The sequence below is a fragment of the Ambystoma mexicanum genome, chromosome 6q, assembly GCF_040938575.1.
Source record: "Ambystoma mexicanum isolate Mex_15411 chromosome 6q, UKY_AmexF1_1, whole genome shotgun sequence".
Lineage (NCBI taxonomy): Eukaryota > Metazoa > Chordata > Amphibia > Caudata > Ambystomatidae > Ambystoma > Ambystoma mexicanum.
Window position 1 is genome coordinate 48575507 of NC_090937.1, and position 13533 is coordinate 48589039.

Below are 13533 nucleotides of genomic sequence, written 5' to 3' on the forward strand. Positions count from 1 at the left end.
GTCCTCGTGCATCTACCTCGTGCGCGTATGCAGGTTGCAGATGCGACCACTACAGGAGTTCCTCGACGCCCGTTGGATGCAAGCGGCGGGCAGCTTCGAAGACAAGATCTCACTCAATGAGACTTTCCGCCAAGCGATCCGGTGGTGGGGCACCCGCACGCATCTAGCAGTGGGCATGGACTTCCAGACCCCGGCACATCAGGAAACGGTGACGACGGACGCCTCCCTGGAATTATGGGGAGCACACACTGGAGATCTCCACACAAGAGGCCTTTGGAGAGGTCACTACACATCAATGTCCTGGAGCTCCGATCCGTTTTCTGGGCCCTCAGGTCATTCCTTCCGCTGCTCAAGGGCAAGGTGGTAAGGGTATTCACCGACAACACCATCACGATGTTCTACATCAGGAAGCAGGGGGGCACCAGATCCCCAGCCCTATCCAAGGAAGCGCCGGATCTGTGGCACTGGGCTGTTGCCCAAGGGATGTTCCTGGTGCCCTTCCATCTGGCAGGAATAAAGAACACCATTGCCGATTCACTCAGCAGGGAGTTGCGCTCGTGCCACGAATGGGAACTTTGGCAGGATCAAGTGGATCTCTTATTCCGATGATGGGGCAATCCCCAGATCGACCTATTCGTGACGGCGATGAACGTCAAGTGCCGGAGGTTCGCCAGCAGGTTTCCCCACCCAGGGAGCATGGGCAATGCCTTCTCATTCCCCTGGGATGGCCTGTTCCTGTATGCGTTCCCCCCGTCGCTGTTGCTGCTGCGACTCATCAGTCAACTCAGATGGTCACGGTGCAGGATGATCCTTGTCACACCAGCGTGGCCGAGGCAGATCTGGTTCCCGGACCTTCTGGACATGTCAGCGTCCCCCCAGTCAAACTACTGTTGGACGTGGATCTTCTCACCAGGGAAGGACGCGCCATCCTCTACCACGACCCAGGATCGCTGAACCTGCAGGCCTGGCTCCTGCAGCACTAGAGTTTGGAGGGTACGATATCCCGGTGGACTACAAGAAAGTGCTTGCAAAGGCCAGGGCGTCCTCGACTCTCAAGTGCTATGGACACAAATGGAAGAGGTTCTCTGTCTGGTGCCGTGCACAGAAGATTAACCCTGTGCGGATTAAGGCTCCTCAAGTGCTGCCGTACTTGCTATCGCTGGCCAAGGCGGTGCTGGCACATGCCTCCATCAAGATCCATCTGGCGGCTATCTTCCACTACACCAGAACTCCGGGGCAATCATCTCTGTGGTCCCATCGCCTTGTCGAGGAATTCATGAAAGGACTGTTACGATATTTCCCGCCGGTGAAGGCTACGGCCCCAGTGTGGGAGCTCAACGTGGTGCTGACCAGGCTCATGGGGCCGCCATTCGAGCCTCTGCATTCGGCACCGATGAGGTTCCTGTCGTGGAAGACACCGTTTCTTGTGGCCATCACCTCTGCACGACAAGTGGGAGAGATCCAGGCCCTCTCCTGTAAACCTCCATACCTCACATTCCATGAGATGAGGGTAGTGCTGAGGACGCACCCCTCCTTCATGCCCAAGTTGCCGTCGGACTTTCATCTCAACAAGCCCTTGGTGTTCTTCCCGTCGCCTTTGTCGCCGGCTGCAAGGACTTTGCACTCACTGGATGTGGCTAGATCGCTGAAGTTCTACGTGGACCGCACGAAGGGTCTTCGGAAGACATCACAGATGTTTGTAAAGTTTGCACCTGTGAACCAAGGGACGGCCTTCTCGAAGGCTTACATTTCCAGATGGCTCTCCGGCTGCATCATGCACTGTCACCGGTTGGCAAACCGACCTTTGCCCGGCCGTCCGAGAGCCCATTCAACCAGAGCTATCGCTGCTACCACAGCGTTCTTGTCTGGTGTGCCCCTGCTGGACATCTGCAGGGCTGCTACATGGAGGTCGACGCACACCTTCAAGAGATTCTACTGCATCGACTGGGATTCCAGGGAGGAATAAAGAGTCGGGCAGGCAGTGCTGCGCAACCTGTTCGCTTGAAGGTGAGCCTGGTGAGGAGGTAAGAGTTGCTTAATGTTCAGTTGTTGAAATGCTTAATGTTGAGCCTTGCCACCTCCCGTGGTTGTGCATGTGTGTACTGCTTTGTATTCTTGTATTCATGAGCATGTGAATCCATGCCAGGCCCCATGCTGGAGAAGGAACAAGTTACTTACCTATAACTGTTGTTCTCCAGCATGGGTCTGGCATGGATTCACATGCAAACCCTCCCTCCAACCACTCTGCGGCTCTTCTCTTGGTCCTACTGCCACTTTACGTGCTACCAAATCTGAAGATGGCTGCCAGAGGAGGGGCTTAGGTAGAGGGCAGTCATTGGCTGGGGGCAGTATGACCCAGAGACCAGTGATTGGTTACTAGTAGAAAGACAGTTCAGAAATGAAACTGAAACTGATTTTTTTCTTTACCAGGGATTCCTAGCCTGACGACGGGGAATATTCATGAGCATGTGAATCCATACAAGACCCATGGTGGAGAACAACAGTTACAGGTAAGTAACTTGTTCCTTCCTTTACTTCTCTCTGGCATCTAAGGTGCATGCCATGATGAAAGCATCATATAAACATTGCCGTCGGTATGTCTGTTAAGAACAAAACCTATAGTATTAGGGACTCATTACAAGTCCAGCGGTAACCTGTCAGTGCTACTGCCGGGTTTCGGCCAGACTCGTAACACGGTTTCCGTCGCCTGAGATCCAGGTGTCACTGGGACATTACAGAAGACTCCATGGTAATGGGAACCAATGGAGTAACTTTGCTGAAAATGTTGGGGGGGGGGCATGATATCTGAAGAAAAGGTGCCCCAGCCAAATGATTGGGGACAAAATAGTGTTCCATGAAACGCCCTATCCCCCCTAAAATTACGGCCATGATGGGGACACAGAAGCACTGGCACCGTTGCTATCGGTGCTGGTGCTTCCATGAAAACTGTGGATGGGTGCCGTTATACCCGGCAAGTCAGAGCTGCCAGATGTAACGTTACCCACCCGCAGAGTTGTAGTGTGGTGGTACTGAAAGTATGCCGGTACGGTGCAACCAGCACCCTTATTTCCGGATTGCCACACTTGTAATGAAGTCCTATGTCTGGCAAGGTCCTAGAACACATCAAGGCTGCATGTTTCCAAAATGTTGGAATTTGGGGTGATTGAACCTCGCAGACACCTCGCAGACACCTCCTGCTCCTGCCCTTATCTTTTCACTCTTGCATCATCTCATCTACCCCTAATGCTTGTAACACAGCAGTTCTCTTTGACTGCAAGCTTTAACTTCAACACTTCATTACCTCCACCACCAATGCAGCAAGGCGCAGCCTAATGAACATTTGGAACATCTGTCCATACCACAGGGCACCTTCCACCGTACAATCCTACCTATACATACTGTTGCACACCCAGCATGTGCCACCTCAAGCAACTCAGGCAATAGTTTTTCTGCTCGCAAGACTTTCGTAGTCCAAACAGTTGTTCAACTTAAATGTAAAACAACTCAATGTTTTTTCATTTTTTCTGGTTTGATTCTTTTTAGTTAACGATTACAGCGTGAGCACTGCACATTACATTTGTCACTATCCATTTACAGTCAGCAAAGGCGCACATGTTGCCATGTTCAACCATTCAATACAAAAGCCTCAGGTGCTGATTCTTTATGAGTATATTATGGCACACGGCTCCATCTCTTTGCAAACCTGCCAAATACTCTAATGTTTGCCAAACTCTGAAAGGTGTAGACAGAGATAAAAAGTGATGCATTGTGTTACATTTTTGTTGGGATTTCAAGACCCCAAAACAATTAATCAGAACCAGCCGTGAGTGGGTCACATGCCCTGTTTTTAGTAAAGAGTGAGCAGGGATAAGGAGCCCTCTTACTATTTTGGATATAATCTTTAGCCATTTTGGGATTAAAGGTTCCTCGATAAAGGACGGTACGCATCTTCTAGCAAAAGGAATTACTCATCTCTTCTCCGGTTAATGAGGATAGGCTTTCCTCCTTTATTTATTTATTTTTATTCTATTGGGCATTTGTAAGGCGCTTATACATCAAGAAATTGGCCCTCATTACAACCTTGGCGGTAAGTTTTCAACTTTACCGCCAAGGCGTAATTTACGTTAACGCCATGGTGGATGGCGGATTTACCGCCCCATTCCAAGCTTGGTGGGGCGGTAAATCCCCATTCACCATGGCCCCTTCCCCATTCCCATTTTTGCCCCATAGGGCATAATGGGAGTGGGGAAGGCGCTAATTATGGCACCGTAAATTACCGTGCCGTAATTAGCACCAAGGCGGCTTAGCGCCTTGCATTTTAATGCCTGCTAAAAGCAGGCGTTAAAATGGGAATCAGGCGTTAAGGGTTAACGGCGCCGACGGCGCCGTTAAACCCTTAACCCCTGGGTTGTAATGAGGGCCATTGTTTTTCAAAGCGCCCAGAGCAAAATACAAAAAAGTTACTAGGCCTTGTGAACATTCGGAGCGTGCAAGTGCAAAGAGAGAAGGGACAGGGGAAGGGGATACGGGCTAGAGGTGCCACAGAGGGGGGAAGTGTCACAGAGCCAGTTGCAAAGGCAACAGGTAAGTGCCAAGCAGAGATCACTTGCTGGAAGAGGGGTCACCAGCCAATACAATAAGTGCAGGCCTGTGAGACATCCCAGGCCAATGATGCCCAAGGGCAAGTGAGGGGGTGACGGGGAATGCTGCAGGGGGCGATTGGACAGAAGGCCAGGACTCAGAAGGACACATAAAGGACCAGGTCACAAAGGGAAGGAGGAGGAGAAGGGGAAAGTCTTGAGGTGCTTGCGGAACTTGGATTTGAAAGCAACTGTGAATTCAAAACACAGAGAGATTCATGGTAAACAAGCACCAGGTTATATTTGAATTCTGGCAGTAGAAGTCCACATTTTCCCAATATAGGGCCAGGACTACAAGTCCTAGAATGCTTAGAATTTAAACAGGACTGGAAAAGCAACTCTCGAACGAATTGGGGCATGTTGGCAGGTATTGAAAAGTTGTATGGACCCTTTTTAACAATGTGCAAAGCCTCAGGTCCACAAACACAATTAAAAAAAAAGGATCCCCATGTTGTCATGTGATTGCACCTTTGTTATTTTGCAAAAGTGGTAATGTTAAGCTGGGGCAACATTTAGCATTCATACATGCATTAATTGAGCTGTTTTTGGTATTCCTGAAGGTAGCATCCTTTGCCAGCTTGGATGATGACAAGGACAGATTAAGTGACCAAGAAAAGATGGAAATCATTGTGGGTATGTATTTTCCTTGAAATTTGATCACATTAACACATTTCACTGACTGACATAAGATCAGGTGACAGAATGTGAGAGGCGGGAGGAACATTATTATCTTAAAACAATTGACCTTCAAGTTCTGTAACCTACTACACCGGAATGACACCTCTTTCTTACCACTCTTTCAACATGGATACAGCAATCCGTTAAACATACAAACCTGTTTGTGTGATACCTGGAAATGTCTGGTTACTCAACCACTTTTGGACGTTTGTCTCTTAGCCTTTCTGGGCATGAACTATTTGTGCTAGAAATACCCTAACCATGCTAAACCCGGCCATACATATCTGGATACCCAGCCTGCAAACCCAAGTGGCTGCTAATCTAGGAAGAATCAACAGCAAGGGCAGGTTATACTATTTAGTGGGTGGGCCATGATCTTAAAATCTTAGTTTTTGTGAAAAGTCATCAAAGAATGAAATGCCTTATCTGCCCAATGCAGGGCCCACATCATTCAAAGTAGATGGCAAACATTAGATTGCCTAATGACTTGGATAAAAACATGCAAGGGGCACAGGAAACTATAGGGATGTACACATAGTCCATATTTCAATGGCCAGCAGTCCTAAACCTAGGGGTTCCTGAGTAGGAAAGTCAGAATGGCTTCATCAATGGGATGGACATGGAAGCGGAGTGAACTGGTCCTTCCGCCAGTAAGGTGGGATGCCTATAGAGGCTGGGTGTACTGGGCCTTGCATCCCGAGAAAGCTAAAGTGTCAAGGAAGCTGAGCGAACTGGCCTTTGCACGAGTAACGTGGGATGCTTATGGAAGCTGGGTGTAATGGACCTTGCTCCGGAGAAAGCTGAAGGGTCAAGGAAGGTGAGTGAACTGGTCCTGGCATCTGGAAAAGGTGGGATGGTCATGGAAGCTGGGTGAACTAATCCTTGCATCTGGGGAAGGTAGGTTGGCTATGGAGGCGGTGTGCACTGAAGTAGGTGGGATGGTCATGTAGGTTTGGTGAACTGGCCCTGGCATCCAGAGAAGGTAGGTTGGCCATGGAGGCTGTGTGTACTGATCCTAGCATCTAGAGAAGGTGGGAGGGTAAGGGAAGCTGGGTGAACATTCATTTCATCCAGATAATTTGCAGATGGCTCTAGGCACTGATCTAGTGAAGATAAGTCTGCTTGATGCAGATCTACAACAGCAGAAACATCTTCCCTATCCCGAAAAAGGAGTGCCCATCTCGCCTGCTGGTTTCGGACAGAGTTGCTAAACTTTCTCAAACTGCAGCTGCTCATCATGGGATGGGAAGTCAGGTTCATGTTGTCCCTAAAATAAAAAAATACACCAATCAGGAATTCAGCCTTTACTTCGACTTAGGGGGCATGACAAGATAGTAAAACAATTATCAATGAGACACACTGAACATCAGTCCCTCAAACCAAATTCCCTCAGATCCAGAGGGGAAGGAGGGAGGAAAGAGTGATTGCAATAAATGATGTTGTCAATGGCACAGATAGTGAAGTTGTCTCCAGACAAAGACTCACAAGGAAGTCTCGAACCCCCTAGATATGAAGAAGATGGCAAACAGTAAATACAGCATCATTTAAGAAACTACACAAAAACCTGTACGCAAAAGGTGGAGCAGAATTTACTTCAACAAGACTCTGGGTAATCCTGCAAAACAGCATGGAAAGAGAGAGAGGACCCATACTCACTGTTAAGGTACAAATCACCATAACTTGAGACAAGAATCCCAGAGAAGAATTATATAAATGCAGGAGAGTGGAAGGTGAAGTTGGATATCTCACCAACAGCCTTTCGTTCGTTGATTCTTCCCAAAGGCAATTTGCAATCCAGCACACCAACATCAAATGTCACAGCACCGCGTTCAAATACTCTTCCTTTCTCCATTTTCCCAAACCCTCAAAGTTTTTGAGGTAAAGAGTAGCCTTTTCTATTGTCATGACATATCTCATTTAACATCTCACCAGGATTGGTTCCTCTTCACTCCTACCTGACCTTTCTCCTGCAGGACAAAGTGAATTGGGTTGGTTCCATCCTCCCCGGTATGAACATATCCATACATGGGGCATTTCAGGAATCCTATCCATGCATCACATTCCTGTGAATGGTCAGGTACAGAGAAACAACGAGGTAACCCCCCTGCCCTCTTAACCTATTGCTAAATTACTTATCTATACCAAACAACATTTACTTTGGATCTACTCAATATACAAAATTCAACATAACCTACACCAATAGACCAATCCTTGATTAAGAGGAAGTGATGAGGTGTGTCCTCACTTTGGGAAAGTGCTAGGCCTCAGCCAAAAGCTGTGAACTCCAGACCATCAACTCAAGGTGGGTCACTCTCAGTGGCTCCCATTAACACAATGCATTAACTAGATAGGCTGGCCTGTCCTAAATGTAGATGTTACAGTCACCCACCTTGAGTTGATGGTCTAGAGTTCACAGCTTTTGGCTGAGGCCTAGCACTTTCCCAACGTGAGGACACACCTCATCACTTCCTCTTAATCAAGGATTGGCCTATTGGTGTAGGTTATGTTGAATTTCGTATATTGAGTAGATCCAAAGTAAATGTTGTCTGGTGGTAGAAAGGATGAGAAGGTGAAGGAGAAGCGAAGGGGACCAGAAACGGGACAGAAAGAGTAGCAAGAAGGCCAGGAGAAGAGTAAGGGGAGGAAAAGAAGCAAGAGCAAGGGAAAGAGGATGAGAAAAGTGGTACAAGAGAGAAGGCAGTCATTAAAGACAGTTAAAAGAGATGGAGAGGAGATAAGGAGATCAGTCAAACTAACAGGTTTGTGAATGGAGTTCAGCACTCTCTTCTTTGAAAGGATTGACATTTTGATTTGATATCTCTTTTAGATCCATGTAAGAACTTCCGCTGCAAGCGAGGGAAGACTTGTGAGGCAAATGAAGAAGGAACACCAATGTGTGTTTGCCGGGATGTTGTGTCCTGCCCACCCACCATCATATTTGATCAAGTAAGTGTGACACTCTTATGAGATTCGGGAGAAATTATTTTTTTCTTGGCTAAATATGGTTCATTATGATGTAATGTTGTAAGCTGTTTTACAGAAAAATGTCAAATTCTCTGTGGTAAATTAACGGGTGTTTCCTCTGTGACCATAACACTTTATTTCAAAATGAATAAGTATGTTCTAAATGAAAAAATTCTTCACTTGTTTAAAATGGAAAACTGTTTGTCTGGAACCTTATTTTTTTCCTAAGAAGCAGAGATTGTACATTTGTTCTCATAATGATGTGCACAGGCCTTTTCAACATCCATGACTGAAATGTGTGTGATGTTTGTGATGAAATCGTTGGCAAGATGTATGATATTCTTGTGCACAACCCGTGACGAGGTTGCTAATCTTTCCTTTGGTGCCATGTAGTTTGAAGTGCTTGTATTTTGTGTAGCTGGTAAATTCTCCTAGCCATTAATGGGTTGTATGATAGATGTGCCCAATTGACATAGGAGGCCGAACCTCCATCCGCCTTCCTCAATTTTATATGATATGACATTTATAACGTGCCTATACACAAGTTTTTCAAAGCGCAACGAGGCAAGGGAGGGGAAACAGAGGGAAGACAGACAACGATCTTACTAGGCCAGGTGTTATTCAGATCGTGCAAGTGCAAGCGAAGGGGGAAAAAGCAAAGTGCAGGGGTTGGGGGTAGTGGAAAGTGCAGTACATGGGATAATAAATAATCACATAAAATAAATAAAGAACGGCCAGCCAGCTGGTGGCAAGTGCAGGGTGTGTGCAGACATAAGTGCTGGTTTGAGGACTGTAGGGATACAGAAAACAGTCCCCAGGTGCAGGGGTTGCTAGGGAGGCAGCGCAAGCGTGCTATACAAACCTTTCTGCCAACCTGAGTTAAAAGGCTGTTCCGCGTCTAACTTTGCGATGTCCCATGGCACCTAATGTACCATGGTTCCCTTCTTCTCTACCCATGGATAAAGAAACATTGTGCCCCGTGCAACCACTCGGCCGTAGTACGGACCTGGCTTGATTGCAGCTAATTCCCAAAGAAATGATTTCATATCTCGTTCAAGCTTGCAGAAAGTGGCGTCAATGTTTCCAATACACAGTTTATCAATAACAGATGTTTGAACAACAAACATTTTGTGAAAGCATTTTTTCTATGCCCTCAAATATTGCTGCTGAAGGCAAGTGGATTTTTCTTTTAGCAAGCCAAGCCAGTGCCTTCCAAAGTAGCCTCCCGCATGGGCATCCTGGGCTCTGCATGCATTGCAATTATGTTTGAATATTCTTTCTGCTTCTGTTGGGCTGTCTAGGCTCATTTCCTGCACCCCTGCTCCAGGTACACCTTGCATTGGTGGATCTCTCATCTGTATCTACTGCTGAGCTTCAAAAGAAGTTTGAGGGCATCGTAAATGCATCAGCTCCTCTGGCATTTGACCCAGTGAGGACTTGCTGCACTGTGATATTCCGTCTCTTCCCTCTTCCCTAGGTTTACTGCCCGTCTGCTGGAAGCGAGTAATGTGATCTGCATCTGGTTTATGAAATTCGCCTCGTTGTTGTCATGTTCCAATCCTCACCCTAAAGCAGTTTTTTGTAAGCACGTTCCTTGCACGCTTTACTTCAGTGGTGTGTCCAGACTCTTTTGGCTGGTGTGACCTAAGTGGGGCACTGACTTATTCAGGAGTGGCCTGAAGTAGGAGCTCACACACACACACATAATGATCATAGTTTAGGATAATGGGGTGGCACCTAGGGTGGCCTATCAGATTCCATGGGTAGCATGTGCCACTGCAGGCCCCTGCCTGGACACGCCACTGTGTGCTTTCTTGCTTAATTTCACTTGTATTCTTTTCTTTATCCATATTCATAGCCTTCTTGCACCAAACCTACTCCTCACCCCGTTTGGCCCACATCCAAGCTTTAGGGTTATAAAAGATAAACGTGTTCTTGGCCTTTGGTTCTAAAATCAGTGGTCAAAGTGTATGTAAAGAATTAGTGGAACTATGTTTTCTGCTGGCCCGCCCCAACAAACTCGAGTGACACGGCCAATGCAAACTGCATACCCGAGTCCCGCCTTCTCTCCATTCCACCCACACCACTGTCTAAAGGCTGACATAAAAACTGTGAAATAACAAGATACATGCATTTTAAATGACCCCAGGGCCTTTATTAATTGTCCCCCACAGCATGCAGCTTTATGCACCCTCCCCCACCATTGGCACCTCTTGTGGAACATGCTAAAGATTAAGCCACCCCTCCCACATAACCATGAACTGCACGTACAGCGGTGGCTGCAGCATTTTCACATGAAGTCGATTAAATGCAAAAGAAACATTCTGATTACTGCAGGAGCAGTCCTATGATGTGGACTGGGAATGGGTTTGTCTCAAGCAGGCCAATGAAAAATTAAAAGCACCCAAACAATTCTACTATATCTCTCTGTGATGTGAGGTTCGGAGCTGATCCCGAAGGTCCCATGTTCGAGTCCCCAGTTTCTATGCTTTTATTTTAAAATGAAAACATTCCGAAATGGTTACTTTTTAAAACAAAAGTATAAGAACGGTATAACGTAATTACAAAAGAGTAGTGGAGCAGTGCTCCCAAACGCTTTGACCACTGGTCCAAATTCATCCAACCTTAAACAAAATACTCCTCCATCTTCCTGCCTGTCTTCTGCCTCATCAATAGTTCTTGTTCAGCTTATCCACGATGGCTCCCAGCTTGCCCTCCTACTCCATGCTTCCTCGCTGCTCACGGCACTCGGGTCTGGCCATGGCAGGGGCATCAGTTTCAAGATGGCAGGCAAGCCTCGGAACTGGGAGAAAACTACAGAGGTAACCGGTGCAGTAGAAGAGGCTTCTTTCCTGTATTTCAAGCATTGCAGCATTTTCGTGGACCCAACGAAGGTCTCTCGGCATAAGACATTTTTTGTTATTGCAAAATGCAAAGGTCCTAGCAATTACTTCTCCAGGAGATTAGAGAGTGGGGGACTTGCTTCATCCAACGCATTGTGCTCCTATGTAAATGTAAACGATTAGGGCTCACTTGGGTGGGGCAGCTCTCCTCCTGCCTATGACTCAATTCCCTGAGGCTTGATTCCTCACCTAGCGGCAGAGGCTTAGGCATGGTAGGGCCTGAGCGGGAAAGGCCCACACACTCAGCGGCGCTGCGTGGGCATTTACAGATGTTAGTATCACTGAGGTGGCCCAACTACATTAGCTTGAGCCTCCACTTGATAGACAATCCTGGCTACGCCTCCGCCTAGCGGGTGTTTTTCTGGAGGCTCTACACTTCGGGGTCCAAAGCGCATCTTGGGATGTGGATTTGTGTTAATTTCTGCTCGATTGCATGGGGTGTGTGCAAGTTGCCGCCATTAATGAGGCGCATGGGGGTGGGCCTGTAAAAATACGGAGGTGATTTTCTGAATAATTATTAAAGTTACCCGACAAGGCAGGATGGTGCTATGCTGGATTTTCTTTTTTCTCCCCTTCCTTCCCCACCATCCTACAGCATCATACCTCAGGAGCTGCACAGGTGCTGCACCAAAATAACTCGAAAAGTCACAGAGTAAATAGTGATCACAGTGCCCTCTGTTGAACTCTGCTTGCACTTGCCATCACCCAGGCCAATGGCAACTACCACGTCAACGTCAAATGTTTTAAATCGGATTTCTCCATTAACAATAAAAAGCATACATTGCAAATACATTTCTTGTAGGAACACCTAATGAAAGACCACACATAACTAAAACCCCACCCTCCCCATGCTATAAGCATCAACCAGTTTGTTACTCGTCCCTCCCCCTCACCTTCGAATTATAAATGAACTGAAAGAGGAGCAACCTAAGCATGTATATTTCTTACACGACGACACAACAGTGCAAGACTGGCACATTCCCACAGATTATAGGTCACATCACTAGCACTGCATTTCAAAATATACCACAATGCCACCCCTAGTGCCGAATATTATTTGTGATAAAATAGGGTTTTAACAGTTTCCTCCGTAAGTCTGTAAAGCACTTACAAATCAATAGAAAATGACATAAATCCTCCTGAACAGCCATTTCACAGAAACAGAGGTTAGACCATTCTCCCAACCCCCATATTTAATGCAAGCATTTAGAGGGAGCACATTTAAACGGATCATTAAAACAATTCTCTGGCATTCCGGTGTTGAAAGTTTCCATACTCCCCTCCTCCCCCCACTTTATCGCCTCTCAATGTGGAGCACAGTTTTAGGGAGTCCAGAGAGAAACCACTTTCCAATCCTCAACTCGATCAGTGTAGAGAGCTTGTTGTCTTAGCTCTGACTTCTGGGCAGAATAACTAGATTGCATCAACCTACTCACATCAACAACCCCCCCACATCCTAAGCAATTTGCACCCTTCAATATACCACCTGTACCAGTTAAAGTGACAGGACCTTGCAATTTCGCTAAGTGCATTATGGAAGTTCGTGCACTCAGATTTCCTCATAAAAAAATTCATAGAAAAGGAACGGAACTTTAACCTTGTTTGTGTTTCCAATTTGGGCATCCCTAATTCAAGTCGAAGCACGCTATTTGGTGTTCCCGGTGGGAGGTCAGTTAGCTTCTTTAGTATTTTATTCTGAATAACCTCCAGCTTAGTGCATTTAGAGTGCCCCAAAATGTCACTGTCCCCATCTTAATCTTATACACCTCTAAGCATTTGTGTCTGATACGTCACCCAAATCTATGATAAAATCTTAAAAGTCCCTCAACCTCCATTTCCCGGTTTTTGCAACAAAATACTAAGATAACAAAACGTATCCACCACCTCAATTTTCGTGCCTTTTAAAAACACGAATGAATATGTTTCTTTCCCCTCACCCCCGAAAAACACAAATTTAGTTTTGTTCATATTTAACTTTAAATTGTTACTTCTGAGATAGTTTTCTGCATAATTTAAACTTTGCCGAAGTTTGCTGGTGTTAAATCAATTAAAACTATCTGCATACAGTAAAGATGCGAATGGCGCCTTTCCTAAAAGTGGGGGGCAAACTTTAGATCCCATAATTGTCGGGTTAAAATCAGCTAAAAGTATATAAATAATAGGGGTGCTAAGGAGCAGCCCTGCTTCACACCACAATTTGTCATAAAATCTGTTGCGAATCTCCCTGCATTACTGCCCCGCACTACAGCATGGGTATTCATTTGACATTTCATTATCATTTGTAATAAACCGAGGGACAGGGGGGCCTTTACAGCCCTCACCTTTTGCCACATGGCCTCCCTGTCCAC

The 13533-nt window shown here is 46.4% G+C and overlaps 1 protein-coding gene across 1 annotated transcript in view; it reads left to right on the forward strand.

Moving 5' to 3' along the window:
• Window positions 1–13533, forward strand: part of LOC138515756 (SPARC-like protein 1) — a 236400-nt gene that overhangs the window by 142637 nt on the left and 80230 nt on the right. The window contains exons 5-6 of the mRNA XM_069630458.1: window positions 5201–5273; window positions 8146–8264. Of these exons, the coding sequence (XP_069486559.1) occupies window positions 5201–5273; window positions 8146–8264 (192 nt within the window). The remainder of the gene's footprint in view (window positions 1–5200; window positions 5274–8145; window positions 8265–13533) is intronic.